This window comes from Macadamia integrifolia, chromosome 4, assembly GCF_013358625.1.
Source record: "Macadamia integrifolia cultivar HAES 741 chromosome 4, SCU_Mint_v3, whole genome shotgun sequence".
Lineage (NCBI taxonomy): Eukaryota > Viridiplantae > Streptophyta > Magnoliopsida > Proteales > Proteaceae > Macadamia > Macadamia integrifolia.
In genome coordinates, this window is record NC_056560.1 from 24390854 (window position 1) to 24411525 (window position 20672).

The following is a 20672-nucleotide window of genomic DNA, read 5'->3' on the forward strand; positions in this document are numbered from 1 at the left end:
TGGAAAAAGGCATGATTAACTATGGGAACCAAAGATGGAAAACATGAATCTGGATTAAAGACACAAGAAAAACGAAGCACAAGCCATGAAACTCTAACCTGGCCTTGCTTCTTATGTACAAAGTTGATTTATCTCTAAAGAACCTGAATCTATGGGGTATCAAAATACCAAACACTATATCTTGACTCCTGGCATGTCTGAGAAAATCTAAAAACCAAACAGTCAAACACTACATCTTGATTTACAGTAACTATCAAGATTACGTCTCATCTTCACTCCATCTAGAATGTTAAGATCTCCATCCCCTCTGACCAGCAGGCCTAATAGGTGGTCTCTTATCGAACACATTATACTGTGGTCTCAAAGGGAAGTTAGGATTGAAGCCAGGGGAAGACCTTGTTCCTCTTTGAATGTATCCACCAACAGGTCTTGTTTCTGCTGGCTTCACAGTGATAGTTATAGGACAGTGCTGATATGCACGAGGTAATCCTTGAGGACATGATGGTGGACGTATAGGAACTTGAGATGGAAAAGGGAACAGGGGCCTTGGTGCAGCTGGAGGTACCTTTCCAAAAGATGGATTGGGAACCAGAGAGGGGATCAAAGGAATTGGGAGTGGTTGATTCTGGTGCTCCTGATCCGGTGGACACCATTCGGGCATGTCATCATCATCATCATCCCAGAGATTCTTTTTTGGGGTTATAGCAGCACCATTTGATGGTTTTAAAGTACTAGTTCCACATAACACCTCACTGCTGTGGACATTGGGCTTTCCATCTGAAAGGGAAAACGTTGGAAGCTGCATTTCATGTTCTCCAGGCTTCTTCAATGGAGGCATTCCATGATTGGTATCCAAAGTGAGCCCTGGCAAGGTTGGAACATGTTTTTGTTGGTTGATTGTTGCCAGCGGCTGTACAGTCACTTTAGATGGCATGGAACCATCTACCTTCCCTGCTACTTCAGCTGAATGTCTATTTCCAAATGGACCAGTGTCTAAAACATATGCACCGTTGGTGGACAACAGAGGTTTGTTTAATGCACTCTCAGAAACCCCACATGCCGCCCTGAAGTCAAACTCAGGAAGGTCATCATAATCAGTTGCAGAAGCTATATGTTGTTTTACTGCTTGAGATGGTAAAGGAATAACAGGTTTTGGCAGTTCCAAACTTCTGTCAGGCTTTTCTGGTCCTGGAAGGCCCTTAAGAGGAATCTGAACTTGCAATGATTGTCCTATAATGTGCCGCAGAGAATTTAAGTCAGCAACAAGCGCTGGTTGAGGTCCCATTGGTATGGCTTGGGAGTTATTTGGCCCAGGATTTGGTGGAGAGTTATTTGGAACAGGAGTTTGCTTTGCATTAAGATAGGTAAAAGAATTGCTCCACAGAGAGCTTGAGTCAGAAGGGAGAGCTGATTGAAGTCCCACTGGGATAACTTGGGAATTATTTGGTCCAGGGGTTGGTAGAGAATTGTTCGAAACAGAAGTTGGTTCTGGATTAGCACTGGTAAAAGAACTGCCTACTCCCAGATGGAGTGAGCTGGACTGGATAATTCTGTTCTCAGTACCTATGCTTCCAGTACTCTCAATAGGTGTGCATCTGGCTCCTGAATCAAGTGGGCTGGAATTCTGAGCCACTGTAAGTGAAGGATTAATTTCCATAGTTTGTTCGACAGCAGAGTCAGAGGGAGAGTTGTGAGTTTGTTCTGCTGACTGAAGATTCTTCCCTTCAGATTTCTTCGACACAGCATTGGTATTTGACGATGTGAGGTTTCTCCGCCACACTACGCAACCAATCAATGAGTCTTGATCTTCTTCAACTGCTGCCATGCCCTTGAAGAAACCATATTTTGCAAGTATTGTGATAATGGTGTCACTACGAGGACAGACATAAAGATCAATACCCCGAGAGAGTTGTGCGAACCCTACCCTCTCTCCTTCTTTGTAACCTTTCGCGACCTGTAAATGGACATCAGAGGTGGGGAAGAAAGATAATCTATCAATATAGAACAGATCCTATGTATTGTAGAGTTCCAATATCTAGTGGTCTCACCTCCTTCATGCCTGTGAGTCCAGCTTTGGAAGATCCAACTTTCCAACAAAGTGAGATTACCTGAAGATAAAAAAATTTAAATTATTCAGTCAACAGAATTTTGGTATACTTGCAGTTGCAGTAGATGGATTGAGACTAGCCAATACGATTCTAGTGGGTTTCATCCTTCAGCCAGTATCTCCATAGTGGCAATAACCAAGCCAAGCCATGTTAAAATGCCTGTACAATGAGTACTGATTCCCCTAGTAAGACCACACAGGAATGCCCTTAGACCTACATACAACCTTCCTTGATAAAATATCCAAGCAACAAAAGCTGCAGCCAATTAAGACTGAAATTATGAACTCCAAAGTAAACAGTAATGCCTACTAATAGAAATGGACAAAATGGTGCACAGCAAATGACTAATTCATAGCCTGAATCCTTAGAAGAACTATTCTATCATTGTTTTATTTATTTCCACAGAAGGAAACCTCTTCATTCTGAAGGTCTCTCAAGTAAGGACGCTTCCTATGCCTCATTACACTATGAACAATGGCTTATTATTTCACATGCTCCACTCAATACTGATACAAAGAGTAGAAAGTTACCATCAATCCACGGTTGCGTGAACGAGGAAGTTCTTGAATAAATTTTTCGAAAGCCGCCAACCTAACTTTGCCCTTAACTTCTACAAATTCAGACCAGTTGATCTCTGGTGCCTTCTCGCCACTGCACAAACAATGAATTACAGGTACAGCTATCAAATACCTTTTCTAATTTTTTCAAGACTCAACAGAGAAAACAAAGACAAGGAGAGAGGTTTCCCTTAATAATATCTTTTTAGGCCAAACTTACCACTTTAATTATATATACTACAAAAAAATAAATGCAATGCTTTGGGTGCAATACCTCAAAGTCAGCAATTTGGCCATAGTGGAATTAATAATATTGCAAAAACATTTATAAAAATTAAGAAGTGCATAATGTACATATGCTAATTGTATTATGAAGTTTTTCAGGGAAAAAGAAATACATCCAGAATTAGCAATTAGTAAAGGTTAACCAAGTACTTTATGACGCAATTTAAAGGTGATTAGCACGATTTCTTTGCCCAATGTGAAAATCTAAGGAACAGGGGCATGGGCACATGTGTTGGTGCCTGCATGGACACAAGGAGTCTGATATGGCAACACATAAACAAGTTGGTCTATGTCTATGTTACGTGCACAAAAGAGGAGATGAGAGAAAATAGGAAGAGAAAAGGTAGGGGAAGGGTTGGGCTTTACAGACGAATCCGGGCATCTGGCTTGGATAAGGAAGCTTACCTCTGTCTTAGAGACAATTTAGGAATTCCATTTTTATCTCTTTCACTACCTCTTGCTAAATAAATAGACACATAGGATAAACGTAAATAATCCATGCTCCTACAATTTCCTACGACTTCCACTAATTCCACTCAATTGCAACTTCTTATACCCATTTCCTATAAATTTATTAGTCGTGTAACATTCCTTTCCCCTGCAAATGTCCTTGTCCTCAAGGACTATAAAATAAAAAAAGATAATAATTTCACCATGATCCCATGTCTTAATATGGGATATTCCATTTAACGAAGTTGGAATTATCATCTTATAGGGTGCCACTCTTATTGTAGAGAGAGAATGAAATCTCTTTGAAGAAATCCTTTTCTTCTTCTTCTTCTTCTTCTTCTTCTTCTTCTTCTTCTTCTTCTTCTTCTTCTTCTTCTTCTTCTTTTCCATCGCCTTCATATTTTTATTTTTCTTTTTCTTCCTTGGCTTTGGCTGTGCCGGGTGCACCGTCATGGCTACCTCTTCTTTGGGACTCCTCAATTCGCTTAAAGATTCTCCCATTGCAAGATTGGTGGACAGTTTCTCAGCCATCACGGTAAGCTTTTCCATGATGTTGGTAAGCTTCCCCATGATTTTCTCTGTAGCCCCAACTGAAGTGAATGCACAAGTTCTCAACCCTTTCTCTCATCCCTGACTCTGATACCATTTGTTACGTGCACAAAAGAGGAGATGAGAGAAAATAGGAAGAGAAAAGGAAAATAGAAAAGATAGGAGAAAAGCTAGGGGAAGGGTGGGGCTTTATGAACGAAGCCGGGCATCTGACTTAGATAAGGAAGCTTACCTCTGTCTTAGAGCCAATTTAGGAATTCCATTCTTATCTCTTGCTCAATAAATAGACACATAGGATAACCGTCAATAATCCACGCTCCTACAATTTCCCACGACTTCCACTCAATTACAACTTTTTATACCCATATTGCCTTCTTAATTTATTAGTCACGTAACAGTCTAATAATTTAGTTTTCCGTATAGGCAATGACCTACAAGCAACCATAAATATATTTATCTTTCATGACAATAGAAACCTATGTATTTCCCCCCTCTTTCTTCCTTTTCTAAAGAAGAGAAACACATGAAGTGTGTGGCAGTGTGTAGACAAGATTCAATGGAAAAAAAATATTCAAGCTTCACTTTATGTTGTGCTTGTCCTGTTGTAACAACTTGCCTAACAGTCAAGGTTCATCACAAAGTAAAAAATAATTACAGAACCCTACCATGTCATATAATATATCAGTTGGTCTATAAAAGTTACAGATGAAAATATTTCAGGAATGAGATTGTTCATGGAAGACCAGGGAATCCTACAAGCAGCAGCCAAATTGACAGGCCAAAAAGTATTAAAGCTCCCTTTTGCGGGCAATTTTTGAGAAACTCTGACAGCTTGATGTAAGATCGGAGAAAAGAGAGAAGATGGGCCAGCAGTATTGTTCGAGCCCAGCCATTAAGCCTCCATCAATGTCCAGCCAGCTCTTGGGCTTGCTTTCGAACACATTAATCCATACAATTGCTGGCAGAATCATGGCTTTCCAATCTTGATGTTTGATCATTTTTGTGTAATTTGAACCTAAGTTATTTCTATGATGAGTTATGCTCAATTAGCACCTTGTTATATGAAGGGTTATCCACGATTTAAAGCAAATTAGATACTTGGGATATTTTCCGACACTTTTGAAGTAATTTCAAAGGCCGTCTTTGGTTTGATTTATATTTCTATTCTGAGGCTGTTTCTATTTCTAGGGGCATTTGGTATGGTTTCTGAGTCCTGTTTCTCTAAAGCAGAAATCAAGGAAAATAGAAATCTAGAAGCAGTCCAAGACATTTTTCTGTTTCTAGGGCTGATATTCTTTCTAGCTATTTCAGGCTCTCCTTTTAATGAACCTGTATTTGTAACGTCTAAGTTCAGGGGGGGTGGCGACATAAGAGGGCTTTTTTTCTTCATCTAACCTTTCAAAAGGGAGAAACCTTGCACAACAAAGACCACCTAAGCCCTAGCCTTCAAACCCAGAATGGGGGAATCGACCAGATTTGTGCCTAGGTGACAATGTGCCCACATAGTGTGCAATATATGTAATATAGCAATAGCATTTTTACATAATTAATGCTTATATGTGACATAGAAGCCACATATCAATGCGATATGACACATGGTTGTCAAGGCGATGCCTTAGGCATCCAGGCGTCTTGGGTGCCTTTCTAGCTTTGGTCACCTAGATGGATGCCTTAGTCATCTTGGTTGCCTTTTTGGTGTCACCTTGCGGCTAGGACCCCTTCAACGCCTTAGGTCTCCTAGATGTCGTGACAAATATGATATGATATATTTATGCTAGTAATAACCTAATATGAGAAAACCAAATAATATAAATAGATTTGTCAAAAAACCAAAGCAATAAACATAAATCAACGTAAAGTCATGAAGTGTCAAAAAACTGATAATATAAAAGCCTGCTGTCACAAGGTGATGACTAGGCATCTAAGACAAGGTTTATTGTTGCCTTGGACCCAAGAAGGTGTTTGGATGCCTAAGCTAGGTGAAACTTTGACAACTATGCTCTCTCTTTTTCCTGCAGATCGAAGGGGTGGATTGCCATTGCAAATCTGACCTTGGAATGTGCTGTCTCTCGCCCTCCCTCCCCCATTGCAACTCTGTCTCCACATTTCCACACTGATTGAGTTCCCATTCACCATGGTAAATACTTATTTGAGCGGCAATTCAAATGGTTTCTCCAATACAACCAGGGTTAGTGCCTCGAACCAGGAGATCAGCTCGCCCAAGGGTGTGATACAGTTGCTTTGGAGTAGTCGGAGGATGCCTAGACGCAAGCTTGGGAGGCCCATAAAGTGCTAATAACAGTCCTATGCATAGTTGTCACGGCGTCTAGGCGACCCAAGACACTGGAGGGGGTCCAGACGCATAGCGACACTAACAAGGCATCCAAGGAGATCAAGGCACTTGGACGCCTAGGCGACACCTTGACAACTATGGTCCTATGGGTTGAAAACAAGCTTTGAATAGTTATATTATAGGTTGGGCCTTTCATTTTCTTGGGTCTCATTGTAACGGGCCTAATTTATAAGCCCATAAAGTGGGGGGGTTGAATTTAGGACATGAGATTAATAGTTAAGAATTTGAGTTAGATTAGGATACTTCATAGCTTTTAAGAGTTCTGCTTTTGAATTTTTTTGCTTTAAGTCAGTCTAAGAGAGTAATTAGGACTCCTTATTTAGGAATTGTAGAAGGTCTTTATATATGTAATACATCCCCATCAGTTGTAGATGTTTTAAGAAAAGAATATGAGTTCCTATCAAGAATTTTGGAGCTGTTGAGCTTAGCATACGGGATTCATAGCCCAGACCTAATTTCTTCTCTTCTCTTCTTCTTCTCCGTTGATAACAAGGTAAGTTTTTGCAGTTCTCTTCTCTTCATATGAAATTCTAGTTCTGATTTTGTTCTTAGCATAAAAATCCTATCCTTTTTTTTTTTTCCTAGTTTCTTTAGTTCCTACTTCAACTAGGAATTTTCATAAACTTTAAATCTAACCATTGGATTTCAATTCTGCTTCCATATTTAGAAATTGGTTTCTGTTCTGAACGTTCTTATGGATTCAAAACTCAATCTTGAAACTGATTTCCTGTTTTCCTACTGCAAGTTTGATTTCAATTTAATGAATTTTTAAATTCTTTTTTCTAGGTCTGATCTCATATTTCTGACTATCATTAGGCTTGTTATTTGCTACCAAAATCCATCTCTAATCTGGCTTGTCTGAACCTTCTAATCGATTCTCAGATTTAAGAATTCCTCCTTCAAGTAGGAAACTTCAGATCCTAAGAATCCAACCATTGGATCAAACCTTATTTCTGATTTATATTCTCCACTCTGGTTTATTCCTTGCTTGTGATCCTTTTGCAAGCTGTGGTGGATAGGTGGCTAAAACTGATGAGTTTCTTGATGGAGGCAATGATATTTTCTTCCTTAATTTTTCTCTCCCTTCTCATTATTATGATGGTGTGAGCTTGGTCTCGAACAAGGACATCCACAAAGTGGGTAGATGATGTTGAAGAACATGAAAGTAGAGTTGATTGTGAAGAGAACTTATGCTTTCTTATGTCCCCTTACACAACATCGCATTGGTCTTTGTGTTTTGTCTAAGGAAGATGTAAAGCCTAAGGAAGAACCTACTAAAGAAGTTGCTATACATGAAAAAAAATCCTAACTAGCTACTGAAGTACAACCAGAGAGAGACACTGTATCGCTGAAATTAAACCTAGAAGTGATAGTATAGCCAAAGAAATCAAGGAAACTAACGAAGACAAGAAGGAAGAAGCCATGGCTGAACAAGTGGTGGGTTGAACTGATGAAACTAAACAAGAAGTGATTTCTTGTCATAATGAGAATCCAACACCCATTGTTGAGCAGCAAGAAAAGAGCAACAAAGCTCAATTGCCTTCTTGAGAAAGAACCCCGATTTGAGGTTGATTTTTTGCAGAAAAAGCTCTTATTGGATTCGTCCTACCACATCAGTTTGTTGATGAGAAAAGACCACACTTACATGATTTTATGTGAGAGACATTTTTTCCTTGGGGCTGAATGAGAAGATTGGCGCTGATCCTGTCACGTGGATACTTGAACACTTCAAAACTTGTCCTCGAGTTTTTTTCCAACAATGAGGGAATGATGTTGTTGAATTGGAGTGGTTGGATCAATGTCATCCCGTATGGAGGCCTAGGCGCAAGCTTGGGAGGCCCATAAAGTACCGCTGGTAGTCTTATCGGCTGGAAAAAGACTTTGGGTGGTAACATTATAGGTTGGGACTTTTATTTTCTTAGGTTTCATTATAACTTGCCAAGTTTAGAAGCGCATATGTGGGTAAAGTTAGTACATGGGATTGGTAGTTAAATAATATATTTGAGTTAGATTAGGATACTTAATAGCTTTTAAAAGTTCTATTTCGAGACTATTTGCATTAGGACAGTATAAGAGAGCGATGAGTATCCTTTTACAAGTCAATTTTAGGAAATTTAGGGCTTTATATATGTAATACACCCCCATTAATTGTAGATGTTTTGAAAAAAGAATAAGAGTTCTTATTAAGAGTGTAGCTGTTGAGCTTGGCATACAAGATTTGTATCCCAGACCTGAATTCTTCTCCACTGATAACAATGTTAGTTTCAGCAATACTCTTCTTTCTTCATATCCCAGATCTGACTTCTTCGCTTCTCCCCCAGCCACTGCTACCATCTCTGCCGACCCCGATGGCTCTTCTACTGTGGAGATGATCCCTTGGCATGCCTCCCATCGCCCCCAAGGGTCTCTCCATCATCCTAAGGCTACAAAAAAGAAGAAGAAAGTCTCCTCCTCTTCCCCCATTGAAAGGACATCACCCCCAAGTCAGCTGCCAACAAGAAGTCTCCCACCATTCAAGAATACTGCTGTCGACACAAGAAGATGGCCTCTCGCCAGGCTACTCATCTCTCCATCTCTTCCGAGCCCTTGTAGCCCCCCCCCCCCCCCTTGAAATGATCTCCTGGGCTGTTTGGAATGTCTGTGGCCTTAACTCCCTGGCCTAGTATGGAGAGATCCAACTCCCTCATCAACTCTTCTTGCCTTTAGCCTTCTAGAAACCAGAGTTCTTGAAGATAAAGCTTCCCGCATTGCTGCCTCCATTGCCCCCTTGGTCCAAAATCACAAATTACCCCTTCTTCCACCTTGGTCGCATTTGGGTCCTCTGGAACCCTGTTAAGCTAAATGTTTCCTCTTCCTTTTTCTCTTCCCAATGTGTTCATCTCTCTGTTTTTTACTCCAATTCCTTTTCCCTTGCATTCTCTGTGATCTATGCCCTCAACAAAGCTACCGACAGAGCTCTTCTTTGAATGATCTTCTCTCTATTGCCCCCCAGGCTGTTTCATCCCCTAGGGTTCGGGAGGAGATTTCATTGTAGTGTGGGCTGCTCATGAGAAACAAGGAGGGTCCCCTATTGACCCCTCTGCTATTGAAGCTTTCAATGACTGTATTGAGGATATTTGCACGCATGATCTCAGATGGATGGGGGTTAAGTTCTCTTGGCATAACAGGAGGAGTGCTTCCGATAGAATTGCTTGCAAACTTGATAGAATTCTAGTTAATGAAGCTTGGCTCTCGTCCTTCCCTCTTCCCATGCCTCTTTTGGGCTCCCCAATATCTCAGACTACAACCCCATTTCGCTCCCTATCCAGCCCTACATCTCCTTCGATCCTAAACCTTTCAAATTAATTTTTTTATATGTGGTCCCAACACCAAGACTTCCTCCCCCTGGTCAGAGAAGCTTGTTCTATCCCACTCCAATACTTTGCCTCCCCCCTCCTTGCCTTCTCCAAAAGGCTTAAAAATGTTAAGCTGGTCCTTACACATTTGAACACTACCTCCTTTGGCGATATTTCTTCGTGTGTCTCCTCCTGTTGGGACAAGCTTTCCTCCATCCAAGACAATCTCCAGATTGACCTCCACAACCCCTCCCTCACTTCTTTTGAGCAATTTGCCTCCTTCGAGCTCTCCTCCCTCCTAGCCTAAGAAGAAAGCTTCCTCAAGCAAAAATCCAAGATCAAATGGCTTGAGCTAGGTGATTCTTAAAGCAAGAACTAGTCACAATTTCATCCTCAGTCTTCATGCCATAGATAAATCCATCCTTCACTCCCTAGAGAAAATCAAATCTGAAGCTTCTTCCTATTTCTCCAATCTCTTCCATCCCCTCTTCCTCGTTGGATCCCCCCCTTCCCAACGGGTCTCATAAATAAATTTGTCACCCCATCTCCTCCCCCACCTTCAGGCTATTCCCTCAAATGAGGAAACCTCTGTTGCTATCCTTGCCCATAAAGCAAGCAAAGCCCCCGGCCCTGATGGCTTCAATATAGGATTCTTTTTCGAATGTTGGGGCATCATCAAGCCTGACCTCTTTAATGCAATCTGCAGCTTCTTCCACAATTCCTCCCAAATCAACAGAATCAACCACACCTTCCTTTGTCTCATTCCTAAGAAGGAAGGTGTCTCCTCCATGGTGGACTTCAAACCTATCTCCCTCTACAACCTCCTCTACAGTTTATTATCAAGATCCTAGCCAAAAGGATCCAGCTGGTTGTCGACTCCCTTGTCATTCCCAATCAATCTGCCTTCATTGTTGGTAGAAGCATCTTTGACAATATCCTTCTCTGCCAAGAAATTGTTGGAGGTTTCGACAGGAAATCCCACTCCCTTGCTGCCCTCCTTAAAATTGATATCCACAAGGCTTTTGACATTATTCGTTGGGACTTTATCTATAAAGCTCTTCATGCCATATCCATTCCCCCTTCCATCATTCACTGGACCCACTCTTGCATCTCCTCCCTCCGCTTCTCAGTCCTTGTCAACGGCTCCCCAGCTAGATTCTTCCCTTCTCTGTTGGCATTAGGCAAGGATGCCCCCTTTCCCCCTTCCCTTTCTCCCTTTCTCTCGAAGTGCTTTCCAAATCTATCCAATCATCCACTGACCTCCATCTCATTTCCCTCTTCCCCGGATGCAAAGCCCTTAACCTCACCCATCTGGCATCTGCAAATGATTTAATGATCTTCTCTAAGTCTGACCCTCTATCCATTTAATCCATTCTCTCTTCCCTCCATATTTTTTAACCCCGCTCTGGCCTTCACGTCAATATCCTTAAATCTCACATCTTCCTCTTGGGAGTCTTTGATCCTCTCAAAGCCTCCTTTCTCTAGTCCTCGGGTTTCTCCTTAGGCTCTTTCCCAGTCAAATACCATGGTCTTCTGCTCATCCCTTCTAGGCTCTCCCCCCACCATTGCACCCTTATGCTGGACCTGATTCATAAAAGGCTTCAGCTTTGGAAGGGCAAGCTTCTATTCTATACACGTCGCCTTGAACTCATCAGATGTGTCCTCCAATCATGCTTCATTTATTGGCCCGGTGTCTTCATGCCATCTCTACAGTAAAAGCTACTGAATCTCTCATGTGTACCTTTCTTTGGAAAGGAATCGATTCCTATGAATTCCTCCACCCTATCAGTTGGTCCTCCATCTGCCGCCCTAAAATCGAAGGTGTTCTTGGCCTCCGCTGCATCCAAGATGTCAATGATGTTGGCACCATAAAGCTTATCTGGAAGACTGCTTCTAAGCACAACAACATTTGGGTCTACTCTTACCTCCCTCGCTCTGACTCTCTTTGGACTGCTCCCCTTCGCCTTGATGCCTCCTGTGTTTGGTGTAGCATCCTAAACCTACGTGCTGTAGCTCTCAAAGCTATCCACTCATCCATCTCTAATGGATTCTCCACTTCCCTTTGGCTTGACCACTTGCAACCTTCTAGTGTCCTTCTTTCCATGGTTGGAGCCAAATTTGTTTACTCTTCAGGTATCCCCAGAAACTCCTCCGTCGCATCTATCCTTTCCCATGGCTCATGGTCCCCTTCACACCATCCCTCCCTCACCCACATCTGGGTCTCTCTTCCTCCCATCCCCTTGGTCCCCCTTTCCAGGGAGACAATCCTTTGGTCTCCTTCTCCTTCCAGTTCTTTCAGCTCCACCTCCACTTGGAACTTCATCCGCTCCCCTCACCCTCAGACCCTTTGGCACAAGATCGTTTGGTTCAAAGGTCTCGTTCCCCGCCACAGCTTCACTCCTTGGAGAGCCCTTTCCAATTTCCTTCCTACCCAATCCAATCTGTGTCATTGCTATATCCTTGTTCCCCCTGCTTGCTACCTTTGCTGGAACAAAATCGAAGACTCCAACCACCTCTTCTTTAGTTTCCCTTTCTCCTCTATTTGGAAAAAGGTCCTCTGCTTTTCCTGGCCTGGTAGAAGTCCTTTACCTTTAGGTAGAGAGTGGATGATGCAGAAAAGTCACTTAATGGGCTTATTGTATTGCAAATAAGCCTTAGGTAGGATTATGTATGTGTTGAGCCTTTGATCCCATGGGTTTTCTTTGTAATGGGCCACTTTAATAGGCCTAAAATATGGGTAGAAAGTAGAAAAAGAGATTTAATTCAGTAGTTTAGTTAGAGTCCTATTTTGAATCTATTTCCTTTGTTATTTTATCTTCCTAGTCAGTTTAGGTTTCCCAATTAGTTAAGGATTGGGTTAGGCATTTCCTTTTTAGTGTTTAAGTCAGTTTTGAGTCTTCTATATAAGTTTGTAAGAGGCTACAGCATTGAGGGTCGAGCATCTCACTCTTCCCTAGGGCATCTCACCCAAGTTGTCTCTCACAGCACTGCATCTCACAGTTTTCTAGCACAAAGCTTTCTTTTTTTCAGTCAATAAAATTCGTGTTCTACCGTTCCCCTATTCTTCCCTTCATTCTCTTATTTCTGTTTTGTTCATACTTTCTAATTTTTATTGAATTTACTAAAGATTCCCTTATTCCTCCCTCCATTCTCTTAAATTTATGGGTCACTAGTTCTTCTTCCCCCTTCTCAACCCACCATCGAATTCTCTTTATTTTCTTACTTTCTTTTTATTTGTTCATTTGTTGCTGTGAGAGAGTGTTTGAGAGCTAGAACCAAACCTATTAGAGGACATCTTCTCTATTCAACCAGAATTTCAGATCCTACCTGGGATTGGATCACTTGTGAGCCTACCATTGTTAGCATAGACGATCTCTACGAGGAGCAGATGAGATTATCAGACTGTATGACTGCTCTTAAGGAAAAGTTTGATGCCCAGTTTGGTCTCTTCCACCTTCCACCTCTAAAGGATGCTACTAAGACCAAAGAAATTTTGGAGAAGGTGCAACAAGAAATAAATAGTCCTCCCAAAGAGGTCTATGTTGAGGGATTCAAAGCAGAGACAATCATGTTGACTGTAAACAACCACCATAAATTACCCGACGAGATCGACGTTACACCAGAGTTTGAAGAGGTTGAAGGTGCATATGTAGATGACCCTATGGATACATTTGAGGATGTTGAGGTTGAGAATGTGAAGTTCGTCATCCCATTAAAGTATCTTGAAGATAGAGCTCCTCACATTCTAGAATATATCCTAATTATCAAAGAGCTAACTGAATTTTTCTACGTCTTGAAGAGGGACGTGCACCATGCTATAATCACCCTCACACTCTACAAAATTCGATGACAGATTTTTTCTACGAGAGGGCAAATTGATGTAGATAAGTCACTTAATGGGCTTATTTTATTGCAAATAAGCCTTCGGTTTGGTTATGTATGTGTTAGGCCTTTGATCCTATGGGTTTTCTTTGTAATTGGTCTCTTTAATGGGCCTAAAATATGGGTAGAAAGTAGGAAAACGGAATTTAATTCATTAATTCTTTGTTTGCCCCAACGTTTCGCAATGGTTGTACCAAGCTGAGCATGGGTGTTGTGTATGCTCCAGCTTGAGGGGGAGTGTTGAGGTTGACGCTAATCCCTTAATGTGTATCCTCCAACTTGAGGGGGAGTGCTGAGGTTGACGCTAAAGGGATTAGCGTCAACCTTAGCACTCCCCCTCAAGCTGGAGCATACATGTCACCCATGCTCAGCTTGGTACAACCATTACGAAACGTAGGGGCAAACAAAGGCTTAGTGAACATGTCAGCCATAGTTTTTAAGGCGCTGGTAAGGCGACGCCTTAGCAGCGCCTTGGCGCTGATGCGGTCTAGAGATGGTAAGGCAGTGCTCCGCCTTATGTGAAGTGGCGCCTTATGGGGTTTTTTTTTTTTTAAACACATTTTAAAATTACTTGATGAAGATTCCAAATATAGATTTTTTATTGGTAGGTGTATGATTTTGTTAACACTTGAGATGTATGGGATCAGCTTTACTCCACCAAAAATAACCAAAACAAACAAAACAAAAACACGATTCACAAACAGGGTTTAAATGTTGTCAAGGGTTTTAAGAAAGGGCTTTGAGAAGGAATCAAGGAACAAGGAAGAACCACTGATCTAGGCGACCATTTTGCTCCAGTAGCGGTGAGTTTGCTCCGGCAGCAGTGAGCTTCATTCTTCTTTGACAGGAGTAGAAATATAGTGGATGACCTTAGGGCTTAGGCACTCATTTTGGCATCATTGAGATAAGTATAATAAATACTTGTATTTTTTATGTCTTATTTTCTTTATATTTATAATTTTGTTTCATAATTATGTATTTATATTTTATGTTAATATGTTATGATGATTGATGATTGATGATTGATGATTGAATGATTGATGATTGATGATTGATGAAGATGAACTTAGTTTATTCACTTTATTGATTTGTTTTCTTGATGAATATCTTACATTGGTATGAATATGAACATTTAATATTTATTTAACATATGAGTAATAGGATTCAACTAGGATTTGAGCTAAATAGATTGGTTTTATAAAAAAAATTACACAGGAACGCTTTAGTCGATAAGGCGACGCTTTATGCCCACCTTATCGCTAAGGCGCTCTGAAAGACCCTCAAACGCCTCCGTCGCCTTACCGCCTTAAAAACTATGATGTCAGCCAACTGATTCGAGAAGGAACAAATGGAGTCTCAATAAGCTTCTTCAGAATAACATCACGAACAAAATGGTAGTCCACTTCTATGTGTTTGGTCCTCTTATGGAAGACCGGATTACTAGCAATACAAACCGCAACTTGGTTGTCATAATAAATTTTCATAGGCTTGGTCATTGGAAACCCCATCTCCAGGAGTAACAATCGCAGCCACATCAACTCTGCAGTGGTATGAGCCATAGCTCTATATTTGGCCTCTGCACTGGACCTAGCAATAGTAGTTTGCTCCTTGTTGCGCCATGTAATAAGATTACCTCCAACGAAAGTATAGTATCCGGTAGTAGATCTCCGATCACTAGCAGAACCAGCCCAATCAGCATTAGAGTAGCCAATTAGTTCTATATGCCTATTAGGTCGATAAATCAACCCTTTCCCAGGGGCACCTTTTAGGTAACGAAGAGCATGAACAACAGCATCCCAATGGGCTTTCTAAGGAGACTGTATAAACTAACTAAGAACTCTAACAGCATAAGAAATGTCAGGACGAGTCACTGTCAGGTAAATCAACTTGCCAATCAAACTCCTATACTGATGCACATCCTGCAAGGGTTCACCATCATCCACACCAAACTTTGGTGAGGATCCATAGGAATATCAACAGGTCTGGATGCAAGCATCCCAGTATCAGGTAAGAGATCCACCACATACTTCCTTTGAGACAGACTAATACCTTTCTTGCAGCAGATTACCTCAATCCCAAGGAAATAATGAAGTTGACCTAGATCCTTTGTCTGAAAATGATGCTGGAGATGATTTTTTACTTCAGAAATTCCTGCCTTATCATTACCAATCAGAATAATGTCATCAACATATACAACCAGGACAAGAAGTTTATCCTCTCTGTGATGAACAAACATAGAATGATCAAAATAACACTGAGAAAAACCACAAGTAAATATGGTAGCACTGAACTTGTCAAACCATGCCCGAGGAGACTGTTTCAGTCCATATATAGCCTTATGTAGACGACACACACGACATGTGCTCTCCCCCTGAGCAATATACCCTGGAGGTCGCTCCATATACACCTCTTCCTGTAGATCACCATACAAGAAGGCATTCTTGATGCCCAACTGGAATAAGGGTCAATCAAAGTTTACAACAAGAGAAATAAGAAGACGAACAGAATTCAGTCTAACCACCGGGGAGGTCTCAAAGTAATCAACACCATATGTCTGAGTATATCCCTTAACAACCAAATAGGCCTTCAACCGCTCAACAGAGCCATCAGGATGATACTTAACAGTGTACACCCAGCGATACTTCACCAGGTCCTTACCAGGAGGTAAATCTACTAGGCTCCAGGTACCACGACTCAAAAGAGCATCCATTTCTACATCCATGGCAGCCTTCCATCCAGGGATACGGAGGGCCTCAGTATGAGTACGGGGAATAGGAGTGGTGGAAATGGATAGGGCAAAACCATAGATAGGAGAGGGAAGATGAGATAAAGACACAAAATTATCAATAGGATACACAACCATAGATTTGTGAGTGTAAGAACGAGTACCTTTCCTGTGCGCAATTGGTAAGTCATCAAACGGATGAGGAAGAGGAGTTTCACCTGAGGAAGCCGACAGTGGAAGGAGTGAAGCATTTGGAGTAATTAACTCGCCACTTGGCTGCCCACTCTTCTTCCTACGCTGATAAACCTGGAGAGGGGGTCACTGGTATCAGGGGCAGCAAGGAAGGGAATAAGGGAGGGTATGGGTGGAGGAGATGGAGAAGACCACTCTACACTAGACGAGGACACTGGAGGGTAGAATGAAGTACCTCCAAAAAAGGTCACATCAGCACTGACAAAGTTCCTGTGTGTAATAGTGTCATAACACTTATACCCTTTCTGAGTACGAGAATAGCCTAAAAAAACACATTTAGTACACCTAGGAGACAACTTATCAATCTGCATGTGCAAGTTATGAACAAAGCACATACACCCAAAAACCCGAGGAGGAACAGGAAAACTTAGTAAATTAGGAAACATAACAGAGAAGGGAGATTTGTCGGACAAAACAAAGGATGGCATGCGGTGAATCAAATGACATGCAGTGAGAACACCATCACACCAAAAATGTTTAGGAACATGCATGTGCAACATCATGGCTCTGGCAACCTCGAGGAGGTGCCAATTTTTGCGCTCGGCTACTCCATTTTGCTGTGGAGTTTAAGCACAACTAGTTTAGTGGATCATCCCATGAGTATCACAAAAATCAGCAATATCAGTTTGAGCATATTCTAAAGCATTATCAGAATGAAAAATTTTAATAGGAATGCCAAACTAATTCTTTATTTCATTATGGAACTTTTTGAATACATGTAAAAATTCAGACCGGTCCTTTAACATGTAAAGCCATGTAAGGTGGGAAAGATCATCCACAAATGTCACAAAATACCGAAACCCAAATCTATTACTGACTCGGCAAGGGCCCCATACATCAGAGTGGACTAAAGAAACTACGAGACACAGAGCGAGATGGAAAGACACATGGTGATGTTTTCCCAACTCACACACCTCACACTCTAACCTAGGAGTAGACTTAAAACTAGGAAATAAAAGCCGTAACCTAGAAAGCGACAAATGACCTAAACAACAATGCCATTAAAAAGGAGTAATGTCCCCAACAGCCGTAGCAGTAGCAGAAGAGGTAGGACAGCCGTTGTTGAGGTAATACAATCCATTCTTTTCACGCCCTCCACCAATCGTCTTCTTCGTGTGAAGATCCTGAAAGACACAATAAGAAGGAAAGAATGTTACTGAGCAATTTAACAAACTAGTTAATTGACTCACAGACAAAAGACTTAATGGAAATTGAGGAACATGTAAGACAGAAGATAGGTTTATGGATGGGGTAGGTGAAATAGAACCATGTCCAAGAACCAGTGTTGAAGCACCATTAGCAAGGATTACAGAATTCGAACTGGAACTAGTAGAAAAACTCTTAACAAGAGATGACTTACCGGTCATATGGGCAGAAGCACCTGAATCAATGATCCAGGGGGTAGATGTAGAAGTAAGGAGGGTTGAGGTACCTGTGTGGGCTAGGGTAGCTGCAGATGTAGACACACCATTGGATGTATTAGAGGATGCCTCAAGAGTATGCAAGCACCGAAGCAACTGATTGATGTCATCGCGCAGGCTAGTAGAGGAATCTTTTAAGGAAGGTGTTGGCTTAGTAGCAAGCGGAGACACTATGTCAGTACCATCATCTGACACTGCATGGTTGGCCAACTGGGTTGCCCATTCTGGCTTGCCATGCTTGGCCCAACAAGTCTCAACTGTATGATTAGGCTTCCCATAGTATGTGCAATGTCGAGCAGCACGATCAGATGTTTGTCCAGTAGAGCCGCATCCACCCCCACGACCGTGAGCACGGCCACGGTTAGCAACAAAAGCAGAGTTGTCTTTGGAAGACTGATCAGGCTTGGTGGAGAAGGTGATACGCTGCAACTGAGAATAGGCATCATTCAAAGTAGGAACCGTGTCACCCGCAAGTAAGTGACCCTTCACAGCATTCAGATCATTATTCAAACCAGCCAAGAACTTGGAGACAAAAAATTCATTACGCTGAGCCTTCAGCTTGTCAATATCAGTGGTCAAGGGTTGGAAAACATTGAGTTCTTCCACCATTCCCCTGAAAGTACTGTAATACTCTGAAAGAGATTTGTCAGACTGGCGAAACTGAAACAGTTTCTCATAAATATCATAAATCCTTGTCATGTTCTTTTCCTGAGAGTAAGTTTCTCGCATGTCATCCCATACTCCCTTTGCGGTAGAATGGAACATGACATTGGCAGCTACATCAGGTTCTATACTGTTCCATAACCAAATCAAAATAAGAGCATTCTCCTTCAGCCAGTTGTCATAACCAGTGTCAGACGATAAAGGTGGATCAGAAGTGGTATACTTGAGTTTACCCTTGGCCATCAGATACACTTTAACCGATTGAGCCCATAGAAGGTAGTTGGAATTACCCTTGAGCTTGACAGAGGTAATCTGGACATTAATGTTGTCCCAGGTAGAAGAGACAGTAGTAGGGGTAGTAGTAGTAGGGTTAGTAGTAGCCAAGTCTTTGATCTCAGCCATGAGAATTGACTAATAATAATCTCCCACCAAGCAGAACTGAACAACCAGCAGCAGTGAGCAATCGGACCTTAAGAAGAACCAGAAAAAAAAATTCGAACCGATAGGGGCTGCTTGTAGGAAGGGCCAACCTTGATGACAGCAGCAAGGGGAGGCTTCAAAGGCCTAGTAGAGTATGTAGAAGTGTAGTAAAACAGCAGCACATCAAACCGTGAAGTACTAGAGCTCCACACATAGGGCAGCAGCTAAAAACCCATAACACGTAGGGGCGGCAGCCATTAAAAACCTGTAGAATAGTATATCGGCTTCAGCAGTTCCAGAGAGTGAGGGCTGAATCCATATAACAACAGTAGGAGGACCTGATTTTGTTTCTATCATGAAATCAGGCCAAACAATTACAGTAGGAGCAGCAATAGGTGGCTGCGCACCAAAAAGAAGTAGCGCAGGGTTGAAATCAGCAGCAATAGGTTTGTTTGGACCAATCGATTTGATTAAACCTGCTCTGATACCATGTTACTGTATTAATTACTTGAAACCAGAACACTAAACCAGAAAAAGAGAGAAGAAGAGAAGAAGGAAGGAGAGAACACGGTAGTCCCAAAAACAGAGCACAACCTGTGATCAGTCCAGAATGAGACTGATCGCAGGTTATACTGTTATATAAATAGCCGTAATCAGCAAAAAACAAAGTACATAACTGCCCCTCCATAAGGTTAAAACCCTAGAACAATAATAGGGGCCCGATAGGACCAAAAGGCCCCTATTGGACCCTGACGTTAGCGCTAATCCCGATAACCTCAACAAGTTTAGTTAGAGTCTTGTTTTGAGTCTATTTTCTTTGTTATTTCAGTTTCCTAGTCAGTTTAAGTTTTCCAATTAGTTAAGGATTGGGTTAGGCCTTTGCTTTTTAGTGTTTGAGTTGATTTTGAGTCTTCTATATAGGTTTGTAAAGGGCTACAACATTGAACACGAATTTGATTGAATGTTAAAAAAAAAGCTTTGTGCTAGAAAACTGTGAGATGCAGTGTTGTTAGAGATAGCTTGGGTGAGATGCCCATGTGTGAGAAGCCTTAGGGAAGAGTGAGATCCTCGACCCAGCCATTCCCCAACCCCATTCTTCCCTTCATTCTCTAATTTCTGTTTTTTTTCATACTATCTGGTTTTTATTGAATTAACTAAAGATCCTATGACTTATGCTGGCACCTCCATTTGTGACACTGTAGGGAAGCTCGTATTTTGCGCCACCATCAACCACATCTGGATGGAGAGAAACATCCTTAGATGGACTTCCAACTCCTGCTCTTTCGACATGATTTGGAAGGCCACCTGCTTTGAGGTTAGCTCTAAGCTTCGGCTTCTTCATCATCGGCTCATTGCCCAGTTCTTGACACCCCAAGGAACAAGCTCATTATTATCTCCTAGGGTCTTTCCCTTCCTCCCTTCTCCCCCCCCCCTTAGAGTTAGCCTCCCATCTTTAAAAGGCTTTACTTTTTTTGGCCTCGAGCTTGTGTATTCCCCCCTTTCTCTCCTCTTGGTAATGAATTATTTATTCACATAAAAAAAAAAAATCCAATTCTGAATTTCTGATTCTATTCAACAACAACCTCAACCTTATCCAAACTAAATGGGATCGACTACAAGGATCTGAAATGACAAAAGAGAGAGAGAGAGAGAGAGAGAGAGAGAGAGAGAG

The 20672-nt window shown here is 41.6% G+C and overlaps 1 protein-coding gene across 1 annotated transcript in view; it reads right to left on the minus strand.

Moving 5' to 3' along the window:
• LOC122076222 overlaps window positions 1-20672 on the minus strand; it is a 45377-nt gene continuing 24705 nt past the window's right edge. The window contains exons 3-5 of the mRNA XM_042641549.1: window positions 2639-2759; window positions 2049-2108; window positions 1-1954 (exon numbers count right to left, since the gene is read on the minus strand). Of these exons, the coding sequence (XP_042497483.1) occupies window positions 290-1954; window positions 2049-2108; window positions 2639-2759 (1846 nt within the window). The 3' untranslated portion in view covers window positions 1-289. The remainder of the gene's footprint in view (window positions 1955-2048; window positions 2109-2638; window positions 2760-20672) is intronic.